The following is a 27,363-nucleotide window of genomic DNA, read 5'->3' as shown; positions in this document are numbered from 1 at the left end:
ACTTTTATGATACATGTTAAGCACACGAGGCCTTTAATTGAGAGAGCTCTTCCTTCTTTCCACACAAGATATACAGGACAGATCGGAGCGATTAAGATGGCATTCATGCTATTGTCTTAAAGTAAATATAATCGATGCAACTAAAATACAGACATCCCTAAAATTCACCAACATGAGTTGTACACTGAAATTCAGAGAGATGATTTTGGATTTCATGCAACCTCCCCCATCACAAAAATGAAGCAACATACATGGAAGGAAAATAGTAAAAAAAAAATCATTCCAGATAAACAAATCAAATGGAACTCAAGGAAAAAAATTTACATGAACAATATCAGGTGATGCTTCTTAACTCCATGCTCTGAACAATTCCAGCCATACATCTCACCAAGTTAGAACCTTTAATGTGCATCAGGAAATTTATCTCCATAAGAACTGAAGGCATCGCTTTTATTATTCTTTTGAAGATAGAGAACTGAAAGTATCTCTCTCACAAGCAAATTTCCTCATAAAAAGTTAAAACAATAGGAGTATGGTCTAAAGTAATGAGTGAAAATATCCACCACAAAATGTCCACAATTTTATGATTATGAAATTAAATCATCCATGGCATGGTTTAACAGTCATTACATGCAGTTTAAAAAGCAAATCAGTTGAAGCAAGTCATAAATAAAGAACATAGCAGTATTTCCCTCCTAGGCAGAAATAGGAAGTGCCAAATGTTCAGTGATTTTCTTGTGAATGTCATCCTTCCTTGCTCCCACAACCCTCTCTATTTCCTTCCCTTCCTTAAGAAGCAAGAATGTTGGCATTGCCTCGATCCTCCATTCCTCGGCAACTTCCTATAAATTGTGTTTTTTGTTTCTCAGATAAGATTCATATATTATCACATATTCAACCATAAACTCCAAATGAACCAATCCTCAAAATATGTAGAGAGAACTAAAAAACAAGCCAATCGTATTCAAGATATCAACAATCAAGCCAGAACCACAAACTGTTGTCCAAACTAGGCCTTACAGCTTTTTCAAATGATCAGGCCCATGAACAGTACCAGTTATGTGTAGTTCCAGCGTTAGGGGGAATAAAAAACAGCAGGTAAGGCAATAATACCTTTAATTCATCAACATCAACCTTCAAAAAAATGGCATCCACAAACTTCCTAGCCCACTCGGCGAAAACAGGGGCCATGAATCGGCATGGTCCGCACCAAGATGCAGTAAAATCAACCACCACCTTAGAAATTACAGGAATGCAATAATTAATAAAATGTTTTATTCTTCACATAATTAATCATTATCTCTAAAACATCAAAGCATGCAAGGGAAAAAAGAAACAGAATGAGCCAACCAAGTTGATAACAAAATTCCAGTGTCATGACCTCCCATAAAAGGACAAGCAACAATTCCCTAATTAACACCCAAAGAAATGTGGCAAAAAGAAATCTTCTCAACAATTCAAAGAAATAGTGTGTATATATATATAAAGAAAATCAGTATCTCCTAAATGTCCTTAGCACTTCAAAATAACATAGTTAAATGTCCTTCACTTAATCTAAACTCTAGATGCATTTATCATTGTTTATTTACCAAAAAACATGCCTTGAATTGAACATTTAACCAATTTTAGTTTTCCATCATTAGGTTTTAGCATGATATAGAACCATTGATTATTTATTGCACTAACCATGAAACATGCCTCATCTAAAGTATCAAACATGTTTCTCACTAAGTAAATTATATAGAAATAGAGTACATCTGTAATTTAGATTAAGCAAACACCTATACATATGCTTTTTAAAGTCATATAAGAAGGTTTAGGAGACAAGACTGTTTATGACCTACATGGTACTGTGTATATATATTTACAAATATAGGAATCTCCTAAATGTCCTAAACCCTTCAAGAAAACAATGTTACAAGTTTTTTAGTTTAATCTAATCTTATACATGTGTTTAACATTGTTTATGTGGTAAAATCAAGGTTGTAAGTATCGTATCGTTACCCATATCAGTCAGTCCCAAATTAAGGTCATATCATATCGCATCGTAAACTATCATAAAATTTTAATACAAATTTTCCAAAAAATCAAGAAAAATAGCAAAAATTCAAAAAAAATCATATCACATGAAACAATGATGAATTCCACAAAATACAACCATAAAATCACATACGAAGCATTTAAGTCTCTTTGGGCAGAATAAGACATCATCAAACATCAACTAATATAGAATCATAGATAATATTGCATGCATATCTCACAAGAACAATGCAAAATATTAAATATCTTGCAATTAAAAACATGTCACAAGACTCATACTTTCATATTACATAAACAAAATATTATGGCAATAGTTGCACTCGATTTTCAATTGATACTTGAGTGCCTCGTTGCCATGTTGGATCATTTGAACCATCTTTGTTGAAGGAGGGTGGAGCCATTTCTACCTTTATATAAATCTCTAATTTCCACGGATCCAACTTCATAGTAAGTTGGCCGGGGGTTGTAGGGAGGCAGCGCCCCCTAAGGCAAAAAAAAAATTAAAGGGTAGCTTCATAATTTTACTCATAATAAAGATCTTTTACCTAAACCCACTTTCTATAATGGAAAAATGGTGGAAATGCACTTTTACTTTAGCAAAACGCAAAAATCCCTTCCACTTGGGCATGGATTAGCCCTCAAATCGCTCTCATGAGTCCTAGGGTGTGTGGATACCGGTCTAATGGCTTCTACACAAATGAGGGAGTCGGCCCTCAAGAGGTCTTTAAAACCCAAAACTGAAAATTTACAATTTGGTCATTTTTTAAGAGTGTTGACCATGTATCATACGATACACCTCATATCGTATGATACATATAATACGTCTACAATACGCACCTGTATTGTGATACGAGTACGCATTGTACCAATATTCTAAATAGCAATGATATGTAACGTACGATATCGTACGATGCGTACAACATTGGGTAAATTCATGTTTTGTATGTTTTCTATTTTTTGGTCATCAAGTTTTAGTGCAAGATGAGCCACTGATTTCTTATTGCTTTAAAAAGTAACAACACATCTAAACATGAATAGTGCTTCATCCAAAACATCTTTTATAGTAAGCAATTATAAAGAGTATATGCATATGCCCCCCTTAATTTGTTTAGGATAGTTTAGGAGATAACACTGCTTAGGTCTCTCTCTCTCTCTCTCTCTCTCTCTCTCTCTCTCTCTCTCTCTCTCTCTCTCTCTCTCTCTCTCTCTCTCTCTCTCTCTTAGACTTTTTGGGGGGGAGTTTTTCTTCCATTTATCATCTTTCCTTTTTTTGTACGCTTTTTGTGGTTTCTTATCTCTAGAAATTTGGTAGTTTGTAGGAATGTTTTATTTGAGTTTAAAAGATATTTATGTGGTAGACGTTGAAAGCTTGATGTTACAATTATAGATTGACAATTTCTTTTCTTTGTTGCATGTAGGGGTAAACAACAAGCACAGACAGCTTGGGCTAGGCTCATTTAAGCTCAGTTCAAACTCATCTTAGTAGATAAATGAGCAGAGCTTGAGCAAGGGCTCAAGCTCGATACACATAGACGAGCCGAGCTTAATAAGGCAATCAAGCATGGTTGAGCTCAATTAGCCAGATTAAGCTCGGTTCATGCAGTTATGTAAGGTGCCTACCATTGGTATGTGAATAAATTATGTTGACACAATAAACACAAAATCTCGCTTAGACAGGTAAGGTGTTAACCCTTTATAGAAGAGGTGGATAGTTCGATACCATTCTCACTATACATTAAAATATTTTTTTAAATAAAAATGTCCAGCTCGAGCAGAACCAAGCCAAGCTCGAATTCGATTTGAACCAAGTTTGGACAAAAGCTGCTCAAGCTCGGCTCAAGCTGAGCTAAGCTTGAACGGCACTTTTTTTAGCGAGCTGAGCCAGCCTAATCTCAGCTCAAACTCGGCTCATGTGCACCCCTAATTGCATGTAGTTTGTGATATTTAGATATTCTTTTATATATTTGAGTTTAACCAAATCAAACTTGAATGACTTCTTTTTTGGTAGATGGGTATTAGGAACCTTGCTTCTATTTAAGGATTAATTTTTATCATGGTTTTTCACCTACATTTCCTGTGGGTTGAGAGTTCAAATTCATATGCTGTATAACTAATGTGTTGAACATTGGGTCAGTTCATGAAATCAAATTTTGATTGCTTTCCTTGTTTTCAATTAGTCAACTTGAGATAATCCAAGGGACACACACACACACTGGTTGGGTTTCTCATGAAACAGGAGTTTTTTTAACTTTATTGGTTTAGAACCAACTCATTTATGATTTTTAATATGAATATTTTGAATTTTGCATTTAGAAGAAAGAGACGATCAACACACTCATGAAGATGGACGTTGAGATGACCAAACTGAATTCCAGTCTGGGAAATAGGACCGGTATCACTACAATCCAAGTATCATGTACAGAAGATTTCATTAACAATGGAGCCAACAAGAAACTGAAGAAATTTATGCAACAATGCGGAGATGCAGTATCATCTCAATGCTAAATCAGTAAATGCTTTCATATCCCCATAATAACATCTTCAAACTAGTTAGAATATGGGCTGGCCACAAACAAGCTTGTGGCATGAAATCCAAAATATGGAGGGGTTGACATATGTTGGAAGAGATACAATGTTCATTTTAAGGTGCTCTCTAAGTATTCTTTTCATTCCATGTCATTTATCTTCTACACTCACAATGCAATTATGTTACTCTTGCGACATAAACTACTTAAAGTTTTCTGATGGTGATGACCTCAATGGATCAAAAGTTAGTGTATTTTGTTCAAGGAATCAATTGCTCATTCCTTGCAAGCGGTGGATTTTGTTTTGGATTCCATTAAATATGGAATCCTTGTTACCTAAAAAAGGAGGAAAAGGCAATTGAAGGTATTAATTAGTAATGCCTATCTCATATTTTTGTTTTATGCAGATGTGAAGACAAGATCTTCATTACATGGTATCTACTTTTAATTTCATGAAATCCTGTTCTTGACTATGCAGTGGTTGTTTATTTTAGGACCTATATTAACTAGGAATACCTAAGCTTGGCTTGTCAAGTTTCTATCTGTCACATGGAAAGTTCACATAGCATGCATATTCTGTGTTGATACAACTAGACACTTGGACACTTCATGGACACCGCAAAACACTTCAAGGACACAGTCAAACCAGTTTCACACACAATCAATATTGTGGCATTAACTTTATCCATTTCTTTTATGGTCTTATTTACTTATTTTGTGTTCACTTGAGTTTTTCTTTAAAATTTGTCATCAATTACACTATATTTCAATTTCAACTAGGTTTCATCATTTGATGTTCCTAATTATAGTGATTTAGAATTATTTTTTCACACACATGCATGCATGTATACATTTGTGCCTGTATGGTCGCATCCTATGTTCTAAGTAGTCAAAAGCGTTAGTCGGTGCCTAGCGCCAGCCCCTTAAAAGGCCTAGTTGGAGCCTAGGTGGGACTAGTCAGCCTAGTCAGGACCAAAAAGGAAAAATATTAAAAAATTAGAACAAGTTCCTAAAAGTAATAGAAAATACACATTCAACACAGTTTATGAAGCTAAACAAATGAAACTTTAAAGAAAAGAATAATTCATGAACGAATCCAAACAATTAAAACATAATTATATTCTATGTCACAGGGACTCGGCCAACTGGGTGCCGCACCCGCATAGATGTGACGCGACACAGGTGCGCGTGTGGGTGTGGCACCTGGTGCGGTCAACCTGACAATGGGAACGCACCCAGGGTCATTTATGACCAACTATTGGACTTTATATATATATATATATATTATTTATTTATTTTTTTTTTGCCGCACCCACCCAAGTTTTTTGAAAGTGCCACACCCCCACACCCGCACCCATGTGACATAGATTATATTTCTAACTTTCAACTCCATCTAAACAAATATTTTTTAGATGCATCACTTAGAATGCACAAAAGAACAAAGTTATTTAAAATATATATATATATATAAAGATATAAAAAAACTTAGATATTTCAAAATACACATTCAAAACATGATTACAATGTTTTAAGAATAATCAAAACAAATGTAAAATACCAACCTCGATGCCCCCCTCCCCACTCTCAAACCAAGGTACTTGCCTAGGCACCTAGGTGGTAGACTTGCACCAAGGCAGAATAGGCAGCCTAGGCAGAATCTTAACTACATAGACCAGGTCTTAATTTTTTTTAAATTGTTGAATCATATCAAGTGTATCTGTATTGTTTCCCATTCCCGCATCCATATCCATGTGATATAGGTTACTATAAGATCATGCTTTCAAGAGAATTTGAGGAGTTGGGCATTGAATTGATGTCAAACATGGAACATTAGCAATGATATCTCTTTTGGGCATTGGATACATCCTTGCTACAAGTGTGGTGACTTAGAAAAATGTCTGATACATATAGAAATTTTGTGGAAATGAGTTGAACAAGTTTTGGCAGTGCATTTGGAGATGCTAACAAAGAAAAAACAAATTTATAATCAAGCCTTACTGGGGATGTTGGCCATTACGATAGAAGCCACCATGTTCCCGGCCAGTCTGCACATAGGCATACTTTTACTATCATATGAAAGTGAACTGCAACATTTCACCCACTATGTTTATGTTTGGCTTTTAGTTATTGTTTCTGCATGTGTTCTTGAAGGGTGATTCCCATCCATTTCATACATATTCTGCACATTGCTGTCTACTTTTTAATGTAAGGAGATCCGCTTTATGCTAAATTAACAGGTAAAAGAAAAGAAAGGACTACCTAGATTACACACATAATGGTGATCCAAGTAGATCTTTAGAGGGAATATGGAGGATGACTAATGCTGGATTCTCCCCCTACTTTCCAGCTATTAGATGTCTGAGCTGAAAAATGACCAAACTAGGAAAACACCTGGCTTGGATTGAAACGGTAATTTACAAAGTAGACTGATTCACACATACCTTGCCTGATGAACCAAGAAGGATTCTTTTTATCTCCATCTATTCCCATGTATAACCTGACTTCGAGCTTACACATTGAGGTACTTCATGTTTGATGACCTTATTCAGTGTGTTTGATTTTCTCTCAGGGGCATGGGAGTTATTTGTAATCATCTGTTACTTTGACACTGACAGGGCAGGTCTTGAAAAACTAGACACTTGCACAAATCTATATACATATATATATGGGAAAATACATACATATTCTGCACATTGCTGTCTACTTTTTAATGTAAGGAGATCCGCTTTATGCTAAATTAACAGGTAAAAGAAAAGAAAGGACTACCTAGATTACACACATAATGGTGATCCAAGTAGATCTTTAGAGGGAATATGGAGGATGACTAATGCTGGATTCTCCCCCTACTTTCCAGCTATTAGATGTCTGAGCTGAAAAATGACCAAACTAGGAAAACACCTGGCTTGGATTGAAACGGTAATTTACAAAGTAGACTGATTCACGCATACCTTGCCTGATGGACCAAGAAGGATTCTTTTTATCTCCATCTATTCCCATGTATAACCTGACTTCGAGCTTACACATTGAGGTACTTCATGTTTGATGACCTTATTCAGTGTGTTTGATTTTCTCTCAGGGGCATGGGAGTTATTTGTAATCATCTGTTACTTTGACACTGACAGGGCAGGTCTTGAAAAACTAGACACTTGCACAAATCTATATACATATATATATATGGGAAAATATACTGTGGTTCTGTACCACAATACCATACCGTGGTACACACTCTTGTTCACATAGTTCTAGCGACCAAATGGTAAATATAACCATACAGATGTGTTTAACATGATTTATTTACTATATTAGAAGTTTTAGCATGTGTAATACACCATGAGATTTCAGTTTTGAGACAGTGAACATCAATAGCTCACAATTCTGAAAATAAAGGTGGTTTAAAAATGGTATAAAACATCACATTTGAGCCAATTTTAACACGTGAAAATAGTAAATAGAATATGCTAAACATGATCCTACGATTAAATTTTGCTTTTGAAAAATATTGGATACCCTTATGGGTTCCGAACCCCTAAATTGAAACCTATAGGTTGTTTTGACCAAATCTGGCCCCATGGAGGTGCTCAGCATGGTTAAAATAGTAGGAATCAACCCTTAGATCATATTTTTCAATGTAAAAATACAATTTTTTGAGGGTTGAAAATTCAGTATATTGTAGGCCATTGATAGTTCAAACCCAGGAAAATCTGGCAACTATGTCAAAAAAAAAAGAACGGAGGACAGACATCTACTAAGCCAAACATGTGAATCACATCTGTAAGGTCAGCTGTTAAAAAAATAAAATAATTTAAAGAAAGAGCTTTTACTAGTTTACTAGAAGGTTTGAAACCCACAAGGGTAGAACACACATATATATATATATATATATATATAGAGAGAGAGAGAGAGAGAAGGGAGATATTTTGCTATTGCCTATATTATGTACACCTTAGCCAGAAAATCTAGCTATAAGTTATATACACTCCATCTTACCTCATAGATGTGTTCAGCATGTTTTGCTAGATAGGAAATACTTGGCTCATATCTTTTTCATGTAATAATACGATTTTTTGTTTCATGAAATTTTGGCACATCGTGGTCTGTTGATATTTGAAGCACTTGAAAAACCTGCTCTCTCTCTCTCTCTCTCTCTCTCTCTCTCTCTCTCTCTCTCTCTCTCTCTCTCTCTCTATATATATATATATATATATATATATATATATATATATATATATATATATATATATAGAGAGAGAGAGAGAGAGAGAGAGAGGATAAGTTGATCGGATTCACCATACTGGTACACTCATGTACAATAGATATTCCGGTTAATGTTTGCTACAGTCGATTGAATTTACAATCGACTTAGCAAACACTGTTTTTTTCTGGCATCGAACACCATAGATGTGATCTAAATATTTTTACTAATCGAAATCGGCTTTTGGATTCCGACCTGTATACAGGTTTTTTCGATGATCCAAAAAACAGATCGCGACTCATAAAAACATGTTTTTCGTAAAAAAAACATGATCCAAGGATCAATTCCTACTAAATCGAGCATGATGAACACATCTACGAGGTTAGTTTGAGTCAAAACTAGCATCGTGAGATTCCAACTAGATCGTAGGTAAATGTAATAGCAGACGAGAAATCATGTGCATCATTTTTGTGGATTAAACAACAAACAGCACTATACAAAACGAAACGCACCGCAATAAAAACAAAACAAAAAATAAATAAAACGCAGAGCCAAAAAAAGGTGGGGAAGAGGGAGCGATGGAGAAGGGACAAACCAGCTTCTTCGATTCAATGGAGGATTCGAACTGATTCTTCCACTCCTCGACGGTGTGGCACGCGATCACTCCTTCGGAAGACGCCATCTCTCTAGAAAGCCCTAACCACTCTCTCTCTCTAGAAAGCCCTAACCTCTCTCTCTCTCTCGGAAACTCTGTCAAATAAATAATCCTCGAAAAGGAGGAAAGCAAACCGTTTCCTTCACGCAATGTTTTAAAAATAAACTAGTTGAAAAAATAAGCCGCGGAATTTTCAGAAGTCCATTGTTGAAAAAATCTCCAAAATATATCGGTATATATAAAAATATTATATATGTTTATATATAATAATGACTTTTATGATCAATGAGTTATATATATATAATAATGAGCTTATAATAATATGAGTTTTATATATATAATAATGAGCTACATATATAATAGCGCGTAGACTCATTTCTCATAATTAAAAAGCAAGAATGTTTCGTAAGAATATTCTCATTGCCCACTATTTTTCCAATGAGTTATATATATAATAATGGGCCTGAGTTAGTTTGTAATTCACGTATTGAGCAAGTTAAATATATCACTCGGTGGCAACAAGGGTGCTTCCGTTTAAGTATTTAGGACTTTGATACACCCTCCGGATCGTCCAATATAGCAGGTTCAAAATTTGGATCGATAGGAAGTCTCGGGCCAGCAATAGACAAATATTGCATTTGAGGCTCGATAGAATCGAGCACATCGTGCCTACCGTTCTTGGATCAACTAGAGTGTTGTACCCTAGTTGACATGGTGTGGTAAAGGTTGAAGGACTCTAATGGTGATGTATTAAAAGGTACGAGAAGGGATGGGGTTATAATGACTGAATTGGGTAGGTCAAAACTAAACTCGATACTCAAATCAGAAAAGGATTTTTGGCCCAAATCCAAAAGGTCTTAGTTTAGGGTTTATAAAGGGATCTAAGATCATGCGTTGAGGTCTGGTATAAGTTTTAGGGATTAAAAAAGCTAGATTGAGGAGTTGGAGAGACAAGTGAGGTTAAACGATCAAAACTATGTGTTTGAACGAATTAACAAGGTGTGATTTTAGTGTTTCGTAACCTGAACGTAGATAGAATCTTAACTAAGGCTGAGATCAGTTTCAATTGTTGTATAGCATGAATATGAAGGTCTTAAAGGAGTCTACATGTTCAAGTGTTGTAAGGGTATAAGCAAGAAATTAGAAACAAAACAACACGCATAACAAGAATGTATTATTCATTCAAGTGAAGTTTTGGCCTCGACAACTTTAGGAATGGTTATAGACTGATCTTAAGGTATGATAGAAGTCAAATGAGTAGTATAAATACCTAAGACATGTTCGTAAGAAAGTTTGATCAACAAAACTATGGTTGAAAGGACTCCAAAGTTAATTTTCAAGGTAGAAATCACTCCACAACAAAGATGCAGATACAAAATTGGCTTAGACTCTTAAAATTGATGAAGGATCAAACTAGAAAGGTTTGGTCTCACATGGATCACAGAGAAGAGAGAAAGAAAGAAGAAAGAGAGAGAGACATCTAAAGAGGGAGTAAGATTTTGAAAACCAATTCAATCTTATTCAATCTATAATCCAAAGAGGTTCTTCAAACCTTTATTTATAGAGTGAAGGTTTAGAGTAAAGTCTTAATCTAACAACTAATTCATAAGTCATAAAATTGTCTAATTGTGAAACAAGAACTAGACTAGAGAGAAGATTATAAAACCCTACATCAGTTATGACTCATACTCTAATTAAAAGTCTTAATAAATTAAGAAAGATGACTTAATTAGACTCTACCTAATTAATTTGAGAAACATTTAAAGAAGAGAGAGATGTCCTATCATGTTCATTCAATTAGACCCCTTTCTATATGGGCCCCGTTGAGTGACTCTCCTTAATTTTAACATGGATATGTGTCAAACACTCTTTATTTTTTAAATGAACATGTGTCCATTGAATTTTTCATATTATATTCAACCACATAAGCTTCAATATTAATATAATGGACCCTGCACAAGCTTAAATTGCCTCATATAAACATGAAGTGGCTTTTTGAGAATTGGAGCCCGGATCCTAAGTCATCTCTTGGAAATCGAGCCATAACAATTCCCAAGTTTTCATGGGAGTTAAAGTGAATCATTGCAATCAGTTGCTTACTAAATTCCCAAAAAAAAAAAAGTTGAGTCGTGGCATGGCAATCTTCTTTCATTAGCTAGAAGGGTAATTCTCCTTAATTATGTTTTGGCATCTTTTCCTGTGTATTGGATCATGTTTTTTCCCCTTTCCAAACTTGTTGTAAGATGGAGCCCATTTATGAGAAAATTCTTGTGTTGTGGACCTAACCAAGACAGGAAAATGCACTTGCTCAACTGGGAGGAGATGTGCAAGCCATGTAGCGAAGGAGGTTTTGGTATTAGGTGTTTGGACGAGGTGAATCTTGTTTTATTAACTAAAGGAACTTAGAGAGTTGTTAGCAAAACCTCGGATCCTTGGACTCTAAATGGTTCATAAAAAATATTTACACTCTAACTCTTTAGATTGAACGGCAAAGGATGTGTGTCTTAAACCCCAACTTGATCAAAATAATAATAATAATAATAATAATAATAATAATAATAATAATAATGAGTTTTGAACCCGAGTGGTATGATTGAATAATAACTTATGTGGGTCTACCTAACCCCAACTTGCATTTCAAAAAAAAGACATAATAAAACCTTCTAACATATTAGATAAACCACGCTAAACACATATGTATGGTTAGATCTACCTTTTGGTGACTAGATCCATACAAACAAGAGTTTATACCACTTCCATATCAGCCTTCATTCCTTGGATTTTTTAAGAAACAGAGGTCTCAACACCAATTGCTATAAACAAGAGGTAGGATTTATTTCTCTTGCCAGAGCACTCCCATAAGAGGTGTCAGACCAATTCAACCTTGAACTCACACATTGCATATCTGTTGGCCAGTTGGAAACCCCATTTTTGAGCTTGATCCAAGGTAGGAATGATTTAGCCAAGAACCACTCAGGCAACTCATGGGGAGGGGCCCTTGCCCCATAGAGCATACTTAGGTAACCATGAAATTCCATTGTCCAACAAAGCTCTATAGCATGTGAAATGAATGCTCTTTATACTTAGAAATTTGTGCATATTTTTTCAAGATTTCTTTAAAAGGTTTAACGCAGCCGAAAGAGACTTAATAAAAGGTTGCTTTTTAAAACACAATGGAAAACACTCTTTTAATTTCTCTTTTGAAAACCTGAATAACGGAAAGAAAATACCTAGGATTTTATTGGCACAATGAAATCCTAAATCATTCTATTTATATAAATCTAAATTTCATAAGAAATTGCAGTGAACTAAATGTAAAATTTACAAAATCAATCCACATAGGATAACAACAATGATAATTTCAAAATGCAAGGGTCTCAAAACCTGGAACAGACCCAAAGCTCACAACAGTAGTCTCAAGAATAAAAGAGTCCAAGTCCAGCTCTAGTGGTGTCTCAAGTCATTCTACATCCATCACCATCGATGCCGCCTACTAGTGGGTACTTGAAAAAGTCAAATTGTAGGGAGGTGAGACCAACCAGTGTCTCACTGAAGACTCGACCACCCTTCTCACAATAGCAAATGGATAGTCATAGCCTAACTGAACTCCAACTAAGTTCATGGCTCAACACGAGTCCCAACACCCAACTCTTTGTGGGATCTGACTCAGCTCCACCTCTATCCAAGAGGGAGAACAACACACATGGATATCCTAAATGCAAGAACAAATATCTATGTCTTCTTTATTACTCATTTTTCTTTTGCTCAATATAAAGTAATTATAATTACTTGCTTCCACTCAGGCACCATTGCTTGGGCTACTACAATAGGCTCACCGGTTAACATGTGGGTGTATCTTTAAACACTTATATCTACATCCTTTATTAACTCTATGCATTCAGATCCACCCGTATCAAGAAACATAAAACCCTTCATCAAGGCATTCCTTTTTTTGGGAAGACGTAGTGCACTACTGCAAGCATACATAATTGAATCTCCTCCGTAAGAAATCCTTTCTCTTCAAGTTCTTGTGGTTGAGGATTAGTCCACCATTTATGTGAAGCATTTCAACGACAACTAAGTCATTGAGAGTGTGTCCGTCGACAACTCAACAAGTCCCATATCGTCGCTGAGAGCGTAATCGCTGAAAACTCAGCTACTGAGAGCACATTTGTCAATAACTCAGTTGTCTTATACCGTCACTGAGAGTGTAACTGATGATAACTCAACCTTTACCATATCATTGTTGAGAGTGTAACCGACCATAACTCAGTATGTACCATATCATTGCTGAGAGCATAACTGACCACAACTCAGTTGTTGAGTGTGTATGTGTCGACAACTCAATATTTCCACATCGCCATTGAGAGTGTATTAGTCAACAACTTAGTGTTTTTGCACTGCCACTGAGAGCGTATCCATCGACAACTCAGTGTTCACCATACCATTGTTAAGAGCATAACCAACGACAACTCAACTACAGAGAAAAATGTCAAAATTGCTGGATATTACACCATGAGCCAAGATCATGTGCCATCACATGGCACACTTTGAGTGTGCCTTTGCATTTGGCTTCCCTCCATCTTTGGTTGATAGTCTGCCAGTTGTGGGGCCTAAAAGCAGATGGAGGGCAGCCAGGTGAAGAGGCACACTCAAAGTGTGCCATATGATGGCACCCGATCATAGCTCCTATAGCATGAAGTGGTGGAAAAAATCCCCTTACTAGTCATATTCCAAGTCAACTGATTTGGTGATCCAGATAGGGATATATATCCATTGCTTGAAGAAAATCCAAAATCTTTGCCAAAATCGTTCCATACAGAGGAGGCTTTACACCAAGTTGATTTTTTCTCCCAAGAGGTAGTGGGCCCCAAAAGCTTGTATTTGTTTTTAATAAAGTCAGCCCATGGGGAGGATTCCGCAGCGAACCACCAAAGCCAATGACATAGAAGATCTCTATATTTAAGCAATGATGATTCCAAATCCCTACCCCCCCAATGAGCCAGTGGATATGTGACTAAATGACATGTCACACCAAATTTAGATGGCCCCGATCTGTTTAGGAGGAAGGAATATTATTGATTCTCCAAGTGACCTTCTAAGGCATCAAATAAAGAGAGAGAGGGATGATAGATTATTCCAAAGGAAGGGAGAGATGATTTTAAAAAAATGTGATAAAGAGAGATGATTTTCCCATTAAAAACTTGGAGTCCCAAACATTCAAAAGGAAGGGCAGAGATTTGACAACCAAGTAGTGTTTCGACAAAATGAAGAGAGATTGACAACCAACCGGGGGTCTTAAGGCAGGGTTGTCCCTTATCCCCCCCCCCCCTTCTTCTTCAATGCAGTGGTTCGGGCAAGCAACTCATATCAGCTTTATCAACTCGTCTTCATTTTTCGGTTTTGACTTTACTTCGGTTCAATTTACTGGTGACTTTATCATTTTTGGTGAAGCTTCTTCTATTGAACAAATGACTAGGATTCTTTGAATCAAGATATTTGGACTCTTATTGGGGTTGCACATGAATGAGGCAAAGAATAAGGTTTTTTTGTTTAACGCAGACACTGTCGCCACTGCTGCCATATCTCATCTCTTTGGTTGCAAGATTGGTCAGTTGCAGACCTCTTACCTTTGATTTCCTCTTCATAACCTGCTGGTGCGTGCAGATTTGTGGTCGCAACTACTTGAGCGTGTGGAATCCCGTATGCAATCCTGGCAAAGGTTGGTACCTCTCCCACACTGGTAGGGTCTGTTTTAGCAGCCATCTCCTTTCACTTCATCTTGGTGTTTAAGATGCTGACAAAACTAGAGAAACGCATTGAAACAACAATGCAGAAATTATTTTGTGGGGTTGGCAACAATGATCACAACAAAATGGCTTTGGTTGCTTGGTCCCGTGTTTCCAAGCCAATTGCAAGGGGCAGCTTGGGTGTCACATCGCTTTCTTTGAGGAATTAGGCACTTATCTCCAAGTAGTGGTGGTCTATTAGCAGAAATAAAGGGGTGTGGAAATTGTGGTGCTGGGTTTGGCCAACATTCAGGATGAGGCTGGGCCCTTCGTTGGACGGTTTGGCCATGTGCATATGGTCCCATTCCATGACGGATCAATTTTTGGTTGCCGCTTTTTGTTATGCATTTGGTGATGTGGGTTTAAATCCTTTGCCGGAGGAGCTGGTATGGGCACATATGGGACTTTCCTTAGATCACACCTATTTGGACGGTTGATTATTATGAATGGGGTCTTGACTCACAAAAACTTGTCAAGAAGGGTTTTTTTTTTTTTTTATTGTTAGCTAAAAGAGGTCGGGGTAGGCCTAGGAAGACATGGATGGAGGTGATAGGAAAGGATATGAATGCTTTGAACCTCACCGAGGACATGGCATTGGATAGAAATGAATGTAGGAGAAGGATTCATGTGGAAGACCCAGAATGATTTTCTTTGTTGGTTCATATGGCCGACCCCAATTGTTTTGGGATGAAGGCGTAGTTGTAGTAGTTGTTGTTGTATTGTTAGCGTGTGCTGCTTGTGTGGTTCCCCAGCTGAATCTTCCATGTATTTATTTTGGTTCTGCCCCTACTTCCAGTCCATTCTTTCAGCTTCCTGGCAAAGCTGATACCTCCTGGTGCATGAGGAGTCTTTCGTGAGGGACCTACTTCTCAATCCAGGATTGCCTAGACGCAGTAAGTGGTTCTATGTCTAGAGGTGTTGGTTGTTCACAACATGGTGCGCGGCTTGGAGGGAGCGTAACTACAAGACTTTGGAGGGTCGGGCCAAGTTGGCTTATGTGTTGACTATGTGCATTCTTTCTAATATACTCCATATGGTCATGTACTTGAAATGGCCAGGGGCAGACTTGTCTTGGACCCACCCCATCTTCAATGCTTGTATGACTATTCTAGCTAGGTTGGGGGTCAATCTCTCATTGCCCTTGGCCTTGTGTCTTCTTCATAAGCAAGCTTTTTTTTTTTTTAAAGGCAAGTGAAGAGAGAGGAGCAGAGGAGTTCAACATTATCAATTTAGATTTATCTTCACTACTGGATAGTCTAGAGACAACTTTAAAGACCTTAATGAGGAGCCAAACTCCAGTAAGTTGTGTCAAAGATGCCAGAGCCACCGCCAGAAAATCATTTGCATATTAAAGCATTACAAAGTCTTGAAGGCCCTTAAGATCAATAACCTCAATAAAGCCCCCTTGCAACATTTTCTTGAAAAGCATATTGAAGGACTCCCCAACAATGTCGAAAAGAAGAGGAGAGAGGGGACGTCCTTGTTGAAGGCCCCTCTCCAAATAAAAAAAGTCTCCAATCTCACCATTAATAGAGACTAGTTTGAGCCATGGTGTTTTGTTGAGAAATTCAACACCTAGAAATGGTCACCAAAATCCATTTCTTGAAGATAATCTAACATGAAGGACCAACTTATCGAATCAAAAGCTTTACGCATATCCAATTTCAAAAGGAAAGCCATCAGACCGTTGGAAGTGATGGGATGAATAACTTCATTTGTTGTTTGAGGTGGATTGCAAGGATCTTGGAAATAAGTTTGTATTGTGTACCAAGAAGGAAAATTGGTCTAAACCAAGAAGTGTCCTCAACCGAGTGATCCTTGGGAATAAGAATCACCACCGATCTGTTGAGTTATTTTAACAAGGAGCAATTTTTTTGGAACTCATAGATCATTTTACATAACTCTTTCTTAAAGATTTAGTAGAAAAAAATTTAAAGCATGAGAGGGGAAACCATTAAAACCAGGGGTCTTCCCACTTGGCAACAGCCAAAGAGTTGTCTTGATTTCATCTTCAGAGAATGGCCTTTCCAATGATTGGGTAACATTTATCTATGGGGGCTCTGCATGTTTGGTAGGAGCCGTTACCTCACTAACAATTTGATGCTTTCTGGAAAACCTTAGGGATTGTTTGATGCACCATCCCCCACTCGAAATGGGACTACACAGATGGTATTTCTCCATGCAAACATAACATTTTGTATGTTTATCTTCAGATATGTTAATTGTATGTTTATCTTTAGATATATATTTTTGGTAGGAAAAAATATGCTTAGACTATTTGTCTTCTTACATCTCTTTGATTTCCTTTCACAAGGATGCCTAAAAATTGCCTAATTGGGCAAAACTAATTATGATCAAACCTACTGAACCCAAAACCTAAACTTGTTTTATATGAATGATGATAATGATATAATGTATATTAGTTTGGAATTGGGTTAATGCATCTTTCTTCTGACAATCCTATTTCTCACATCTCTTATGTTTTACAAGCATATATAATGTAAATATCCATTGTAGTGATGAGTGATGCCATTATTACATTATTGCCCATCTTAAATTGTGATTTCAGAATGACATATGATGTAATGAGTGAAGTACAAGAAGTGTAACCTAGCTAGACTAAAAAATGCAATAGAGTACATCCCAAGTAGATAACTTATTTGACTGCATGTTAGAGTAGTCTAGAATACTTGGAATGAAATGTTCAGGGGGGTTTGAAAAGCAAGGCCATGAGGGTGGTAGATACTCAAATGAAGGAGAAGTTTGGGGTTGAATTCACATTAGAAAAAATCAAGAACAAGTTGAAGCACGTCAAGCCCAACTTAATAGTAATGAATCAAATAGTGAACACTTCAAGGTTTGGTTGGGACTCAAAAACTAAAGAAGTTTGTGGCAAATACTAAAATATGGGTTAAATATGTGAGAAAAAACCCAAAATAGAAGAATGATTAGAAACCAAAAAATAGTGATATTATGAATATGTTGTGGAGATTTATGGAGAATCAATTGCTCTAAAAAGTTTTAGGACAATCTAATCGAAAGTACTACCACCACCACCATCTCCTGTCGAACATGACATAGAGGAACTGAATTGATCATCACAAGCTTTAGGTGATGAGACACCCATGAGTAGCCCACCACCTAGCATTCCCTCATCTTCCAACATGCATTCAATTCAAGGAAAGTGCAAAATTCGCAGTAATGATCAAATCGTGGATATGTTAGGCAACATTTCTGCATATGTGAGGACCATCGATGATGAATCCCCTTGCAAATTTGCAACACAATGTAATGTTGTATTAAACAAAATGTTAGATAATGGTCAGATTATTGCTCTCACATGCGTGAAGGCATTAGACTTATTGATAGCCCCTGGGAAGGCATCTATGTTCCTGAGCATGGATCCAAAATGTCGGGTTGAATGGTTGGACTATAAATTATCTCTCAATGTTTAGGTATGTATTTACACAAGTAATCACTTATGTTGATTGTTTAATGTTATTATTGTGTTTAATATTTCTCAATTGAAATGTTGCATGTTATAATAGTATTAAATATTCAAATATTGCATGTTGTTACAATGTTAAATGTTTAATATACATGTTTATTGCATTCATGTTATTCTTATTTGATTGTGTGCATATTATTCATGTTTATTACATAATTATATATGTGTATGTAGAAGTATATACTTTACAATGATTGTGCTTGCATTCATGTTATCACAATGTTGCATGTTGCTCATATATACTTCTTAGATTTTATGCATGTTATTCTTGTTTATTGCATGATTATAATTATGTATGCAAAAGTGTAAGGACTTTTTAAGAAAAACTTGTTTACTTACTCAGTATGGTAGTGTTGATCTTTTTCATGCGTACTTTGAGAAGGCTACATAGGGCAATAGTTTATGATTCTATACATAGGGGTAATGATTTTGTGTGTGATTGTATGTTGAATCAACAATGATTTTTTTTTTACCTTCTATGCATGAAAAAAGACATACATAGCATCATGGGAGGCTCTTCATAGAAGTGGATTATTGCAAGATGCCTGTGATATAGGTCTTGAAGAACAAATTATAATTTTTTTATCAATACTTGGTCACAATGAGCGAAATAGAGCAGTGCAATATGTGTTTCAAGACTCATGATAAACAATTGACAAGTATTTTAATTTGATATTAAATGCAATACTTAGCATTGGACACCGGTTCATGAGTCGACGTAGTGATACCCTAGCAAAAAATACAAGAAAACCATGATTCTACCTATATTTGAAGGTACCTTAAATTCTATACGTGTAATTAGATCATATATATATATATATGTGTGTGTGTGTGTGTGTGTGTGTGTGTGTGTGTGTGTGTGTGCGTGTGTGCATGTGTAGTAACTTGCCTTTATTGCTTATGATATAATTTCTTGTAGGCTATAGATGGAACACATATTCCTATAAATATATCAAGGGGAGAACAAATGAGGTTTGAAAATAGAAAATGGTGGTTGTCACAAAATGTCTTTGTTGTGGTGGGGTTTGACATGCAATTTCACTATGTACTTGTTGGGTGGGAAGGAAGTACAACTGATACAAAGTGTTGTACAATGCACTTGATGACCAACCTCTAGTAATACCCAAATATGTATTATGTGCATAAATTACATTGATTACGATTTTTTGAATACATGATAAACCAAATGTATATATGTAGGCAAATATTATCTTGTAGATTCTGGGTACTCAAATATTATTGAGTTTTTTACTCCACACAAAGGATATCATCATCACTTGTCAAAATTCAATGCATCTAGTGCAAAATCAATTGAGAAACCATAAAAGTTATACAACTATATACACTTCTTATTGCGAACAACAGTACAACGTGTTTTTGGTTTGCTAAAAGTGTAGTTTCCAATTTTAAAGTGCCAAGTAAAATATTCAGTTTCCACTCAGGTTAAAATTATTCATGTGACATGCATAATAAATAATTTTATATTAGAAAATAACTCAGATGTTGAACAATTCACATTTGACAATGATAATGATATCATACTTGAACCTGAATCTGAGGAAGAAAATTCTACACAACTAGTTAATCATGGTAGCAACAAGGATCTGAGAGATGCAATAACAACTCAAATGTAGAATGTTTGGTTACAAAGTAAGTATATTTAATGACTTTATTACTTGTTACATAAGTTTCATAGTTACAATTATGTGATTAAGAAAAGTGTTTTATATGTGCTTGATTAATAACATTATATGTTTAACTTATATTGTTGTCTTAAAGAGCTGAGATGATGATGTCTCGCTGTAGATATTATGTTGTATTCGATGGGAGGGTTAGAGGCATCTACGACTCTTGGTTGATATGCCAACCACATGTTCTTAGATATAGTGAGGCAGTGTATAAATCATTCACTAACTTTAAAGAAGCTACTAGCTGGTTACGGAAATACATGGCGAAGACAATGTGAATACAATAGTGAGAGGTGCAGCAAAGAGCGATTACACAATGTTCAAAAAGATGTTGCATTTTTTGTTGTTACTCTTCTTGGTTTTCTACTTTTTTCTAGTATTTTGATGTATTTTCATGCTAAAGTGATCTACACTTTTTAGGGCTTGGGTGGGTGGTTGACATAATATCATTGGTGGTTGACATAATATCATACTCTCTTACATATTGTTGTTATATTGCTTCATTGATAACATTTTAGATTTACATATACTATGATACTCTCTTGCAAAAGTATATGTATTTGCATGCTTATTTTGGATTGAATAACATGAATGAATGAATGAATGATATTCTCTTACATGTTGATTTTTAAATGAATGGAATGAATGCATGTATGAGAAAGTTGATTTTTAAATGAATAGAATGAAAGTATTTATGAGCAGATTGATTTTTGAATACATGTATTTATGAGCAAGTTGATTTTTTAATAAATAAAATAAATGTATGTATGAGCATGTTGATTTTTTAATAAATCGAATAAATGTATATATGAGCAAGTTGATTTTTGAATAAATGAAATGAATGTATTTATGAGTAGATTGATTTTTGAATGAATAAAATGAATGCATGTATAAGCAGGTTAATTTTTGAATAAATGAAATGAATATATTTATGAGCAGGTTGATTTTTGAATAAATGTATTTATGAGCAAGTTGATTTTTTTAACAAATTTAATGAATGTATTTATGAGAAGGTTGATTTTTAAATGAATGGAATGAACGTATGAGTAGGTTAATTTTTTAATGAATGGAATGAATGTATTTATGAGTAAGTTGATTTTTAAATGAATGAAATGGATGTTTTTATGAGCAAGTTGATTTTTGAATGAATGAAATGAATGTATTTATGGGCATGCTAATTTTTGAATGAATAAAATTATTGTATGCATTAGCAAGTTGATTTTTAAATGACTGAAATAAATGTATTTATGAGTAAGTTGATTTTTTAATGAATGTATGTATGCGCATGTTGATTTTTGAATGAATGAAATGAATGTATGTATGAGCAGGTTGATTTTTTTAATGAATGGAATGAAAGTATTTATGAGTAGGTTGATTTTTGAATAAATCAAATAAATCTATGTATGAGTAGGTTGATTTTTGAATGAATGAATTGAATGTATATATGAACATGTTGATTTTTTAATGAATGAAATACATTTATTTATGAGCATATTCATTTTTTAAATGAATAAAATTAATGTACTTATGAGCATGCTGATTTTTGAATGAATAAAATGAATATTTAAGAGTAGGTTTATTTTTTAATGGATGAAATAAAAGTATGTATGAGCAAATTGATTTTTGAATGAATAGAATGAATGCATGTATAAACAAGTTAGTTTTTTAATGAATAAAATAAATTTATTTATGAGTAGGTTCAGTTTTTAATAAATGGACTAAATGTATGTATGAGTAGGTTGATTTTTTAATGAATGTATCTATGAACAGGTTGATTTTTTAATGAATTCAATGAATGTAGGAGCTAATGGTAGAGCTAGGAATCTAAACTGGGATGGGTACAATTGCGTAGTAAAAAAAATACAATAAAAGCTAATTAAATATTAATGCTATTTAAAAAAACTAGATATAAAACCTAAATCCCAACAAACATCATTCATATATATAATAATTTTAAAAAACCCTACAATTCTAAGTATAACTAAAATCAAGCATGTAGAAACAGGTTTAATGTTGACTGAAAAGAAAAAACAAAGAAGTATCTAAATGCTAATTGAAAAAGAAAACACACACAAAAAAACTTAATGAAATATTCATAGTTCATGCTATTAAAAAAATAAATAAAAATCCCAAATCCTACACAAAAATCATTCACACGTATATACTAATTTAAAAAAAAAAGCTACCATTCTAAGTTTATAACTAAAATTAAGCATGTAGAATCATGCTTAATGTTGATTGAAAATTAAAATACAAAAATACCAAATTAAATATTCATCTCATTTAAAAAACCAAAATCAAACACCTAAAAGCTAATTGAAAAAAAACACAAAGACCTAAAACCTGATTAAATATTCATGTTATTTAAAAAAATTAAATATAAAACCTAAATCCTAACAAACATCATTCATATATATAATAATTAAAAAAGTAAACCCTAAAATTTTAAGTTTATAGCTAAAACCAAACATGTGAAATCAAGTTTAATGTTGATTGAGTTGCAAGCATGCTAAAGGAATTTTTAATCTTAATCTATGCCTAATGATTTTAATTATGATAAAATTAGATGTTCCTATATAGCTCAATTGTTTTATGAAAATTTATGAATTTAATTATCTCCTATGTTAAAATGTTTGATTTTTTTTGCAGACGTTAATATAATTAAAGGCTTGGAGGTTGAGGCATTAATAGAATAATGAACTCGTACTTGTTAATTGTGCGAAGAATGAAAAATAGCACTAGGTTGAGTGATTTTCCATATTATTGATCCTTGTCGGCCATAAGAATGTACTTTTGATGTTTTAGATACGTAGGTTTTAGTAGACTACGTATGTGTTATGGGCTTTATAAAAGTACAATTTTATGAACTACTCGAGTAATTGTTATTTTTAGACCACGGTTTCCCATTTGTGAGCCTAATGAAATATTCTTGGTTCATGTTATTAAAAAAGTAAATGAAAAAACTAACTCCTAAACAAACACCATTCACACACACATACATATATATGCTAATTGAAAAAAAAAACTAAAACCTAACTAAATATTCATGCCATTCAAAAAACTAAATAAAAACCCTCAATCCTAACAAAAATCATTCATGGTTTCATACATAGGCTAATTGAAACAAAAAATAACAAAACCACATAAATTTTTACTAAAATCAAGCATGTGGTATCATGTCTAATGTTGTTTAAAGAAAAATGCAAAAATAACTAATAAATATCTATCTTATTAAAAAAACTTAAATGTTAATTAAAAAAACACAAAAACCTTAAAACCTAATTATTGATATGAAACTATTTAAAAAAAAGTAAATAAAAAAGTTAAATCTTTTTTAACAAACATCATTATTAATTTTATATGCTAATTAAAAAACAAAAAAAAAACAAATCAAATGCTAATTGAAAAAAATCACAAAAATCTCTAATCCTAAAGAAGGCACAAGAAGAAGAAGTTTGGTTGTTCACCATGCTAGAGAGACTGTCAGATAGCAGACGATCGGAAGCAGCCACGCACGCAAGCCACCTCAACACACTTGACCATGGCCTGAGCGGGAATTTAGAGAGAGAGAGAGAGGACATGTGCAGTGGTGCCTATGTACAATGAATGGCCAAATCCATCATCTTATTTTGTGGCATTCAGAGAGAGAGAGAGAGAGAGAGAGAGAGAGAGAGAGAGAGAGAGAGGGCCGACATTGTGCCCTGGTCTTTGGTAGGGCTCAGGTTGAGCCCACCCTTACCTAGGGCACCTCTAATGTGTGCTTCGGGTTAGGGTGGGCACTGCCCACCAGACTTGATACCCCCTTTAGGGGACTTTTCCAAGTCAAGGCGGGCATGTGGCCACCTTGGCCATAACGTTGCTTCACCACTGCAGGTTGATTTTTTTAATGAATAAAATGAATGTATGTATGAGCATGTTGATTTTTGAATTAATAGAATAAATTTATTTATGAGTAAGTTCATTTTTGAATAAATGGAATGAACTTATGTATGCGCAAGTTGATTTTTGAATGAATGAAATGAATGTATATATCGACAAGTTAATTTTTGAATGAATGAAATGAATGCATGTATGAACAAGTTGTTTTTTGAATTAATATAATGAATTTATTTATGAGCAAGTTCATTTTTTAATGAATGAAATGTATGTATGTATGTATGAACAAGTTGATTTTTAAATGGTTGTGTATTTGTTTTACATGAGTTTTATGTTGTTTTGGTATTTGGATCCAATTCGAGTTTCATATTTGGGACAAAATCCATGATTTTAGACATACATTCATAATTGGATCCAATATGATACCAATTATAATGTTGGGATATCAAAAAAATGGTTGTGTATTTGTTTTACATAAGTTTTATATTGTTTTGGTATTTTGATCCAATTCAAAATCCATATTCCAGGCAAAAATCCATGTTTTTTGACATACATTCATAATTGGATCCAATTTCAGAAAAATTATAACATTTGTATAACAAAAATATGGTTTGTATATTTGTTTTACATAAGTTTTGTTTTTTTTCATATTTGGATCCAATTCAAGATCCATATCTAGGGTTAAAATGCATAATAAACTTATTAAAACATGGATAATGGTGGATGGATCAGGTAGTACAATCCAAAATGAATTAATTTGACCCATTATCGATGTCTATTCAAATTGTTTGCACGTCGTAATCAAACAATGAACATTTGGAATGCAACTTTCGTGTACGATCGAAACAAATGTTGGACTTGATACAGTTGTTATAGAACAAACAGAACGTGTGTTCTATCCATTTTATTCATTTTGTCCAATCCTGGACAAGCCATCAAAAATGGCACAACTCTAGGGGTGTGGGTGTGGTTGGCACGTATCACCTCCTTAAAAATGCATTACGGGGGAAACAACATATATCCTGCATGGCATGTGTTGTCTGTGAATCAAACACAAGACAACAATGTGAGGGAACCACATTGTCCCCATGCAACATTTGTCCCATGTATCAAACACGCCCTTGGATTACAATTGATTAGGTATAATTATGATGCAAGCCAAACATAACCCTAGAATATGGTAGATTTTGATTCCATTACTAGTATAATTTGAACAAAAGTAGACAAAGAGATATTTAAAGTAGAAGCCATAATGGATCCAGAGTCAAAACCAAAAGTGTCTTGTATGGAGGTGTGTGGGGCGAATAAGAGGACTGAGTAAGCGTATGTATAAGAATCCAAAGTCCAATGGTTCAATATGACAAGTCTATACATGTGAATCTGATCCAATTTGAGCAATGCTTATCATTAGGGTTGGACAATGAGGGGGGCAGCCCGTCCCATTTAGTGGATGGGCCTGATCGGGCCTGGTCAAGCCTGACCTATTGACCAACTGTTTGAGCTTAGGCATGGTTCGGATCAGGCCCGAGTCTAATACAAAACCCACTGCCCAACTATTAGGCCCATGGGTCTAACTCAGATTGGGTTGCAAGCCATAAAAAATTTACAACACTTCTCATTTTGTTTCCTTAAATTTATAAGTTCTTTTACAGAAAATTTAAAAAATGAACAAGAATATATGGGATCCAAGATGGATCCATTTTTTGAATTGTAACACTTATGATTTTCCATAATATTTAATTGAATAAGATGAATTTTATGTCAATTATGTGTAGTTAATTAATGTTGAATTGCATGTCATGTTTGAATATCATTTTGGAATAATTCATGCATTTGAATGTGAAAATAAATGATAGTTTATTTAGGAAATAAATGTCAAGTAAATGATCATTTATGGGATAATGTATGATTAAATGTGGATTTATTTTGGATCTTGGATATTTTCTTATGGACCTGATATGGGTTTTATTTAATGTATTTTGGGTATCCAATTATAGAAAATGGATCCAGATATGTGATTAGATCCATTTATATCTATAAAATCACCTATAAAACACTTAGGGTGGGACGCCTCTATGTGGGCCCCACTTGGATCCAATTTTCCACTTGGCAATTGGTTAGATGAGGTTACTTAAGAACCCAAGAAGGTGGAACATCCCCACCCCTCTCATGGATAATTAACCTATTTAAATTAATTAAGGTATTAGGTGTAAAAAAAACAATATATGAATATGATTTTAAATAACATAAGTTGAATAGGACTATACTAGGGATGGCAGTGGACCGGGGGGAAACGGGGCCCTACCCCACCTCGCTCTGTTTGGACCGGGGATGGAGGACATGAAACGAAGAATGGACCAAGGATGGAGGTTAAAATCAAAACTCGTGCAGGGATGAACTTACTCTTGCCCCAGCCTCGACTCACCCTATTTGGATCGGGGATGGAGGACATGAGATGGGGAATAGACCGGGGATGAATGTTAAAATCAAAACTCGTGCGGGGATGAACTTACTCTTGCCCCATCTCTGATCCTCGTTAAAGAAATTATTATTATACCCTTATATATATTATAAAATCTTATATATATATTTCTAACCTTAACATAAAACTCTTTCTCGAATATCTCCTCTCTTCTTCCTCTAACGAGCCATGTGAGTTTCCATTTCTCTCCTCTCCTTCCTCTAGCGATGAAAGGACTAGAGAAACAGGGCCCCGCCCTGCCTCGCCTCACCCCATTTGGATCGAGGATAGATGACATGAAACAAGGGATGAAGGTTAAAATCAAAACCCATGCAGGGATGGAGGGCAGATTTTTGAGATGGGGCGAGGGTGGAGACCTTGTCCCCTGCTTCATTGCCATCCCTAGACACTATTGGGTAATTAAAATATGAGTTGAGTAAAGCTTTAAAATTTGTTTTTTTAGAGAGGCAAGGGAAGTCAAACTCCCTATTTGGTAAGGAGGCATAAACCAATTTGGACCCTACTTGGCTTAGGGATGGTGGCTATATAAGCTCCTCTTTCATGCCCTCTCCTATTCTTTCCTTCTTCTTTGTTTTTAGCCCTAGCTTTAGAGCCTCTTCCTCCTCCTT

The 27,363-nt window shown here is 34.9% G+C and overlaps 1 protein-coding gene across 1 annotated transcript; it reads right to left on the bottom strand.

Annotated features, from left to right (window-relative positions):
- Positions 1–558: 558 nt before the first annotated feature.
- Positions 559–9,508, bottom strand: LOC149820360 (thioredoxin H1-like). Its single transcript, XM_089983186.1, has 3 exons — positions 9,353–9,508; positions 1,114–1,236; positions 559–842 (listed from the first exon to the last, which is right to left on the bottom strand). Exons 1-3 carry the CDS (start codon positions 9,437–9,439, stop codon positions 696–698), a joined length of 357 nt encoding a protein of 118 aa, XP_089839312.1. The 5' UTR covers positions 9,440–9,508; the 3' UTR covers positions 559–695.
- Positions 9,509–27,363: the final 17,855 nt, after the last annotated feature.

Source organism: Nuphar pumila, chromosome 12 (assembly GCF_984573655.1).
Source record: "Nuphar pumila chromosome 12, dmNupPumi1.hap1.1, whole genome shotgun sequence".
Classification (NCBI taxonomy): domain Eukaryota; kingdom Viridiplantae; phylum Streptophyta; class Magnoliopsida; order Nymphaeales; family Nymphaeaceae; genus Nuphar; species Nuphar pumila.
This window is presented reverse-complemented; position numbering and strand designations above follow the sequence as displayed.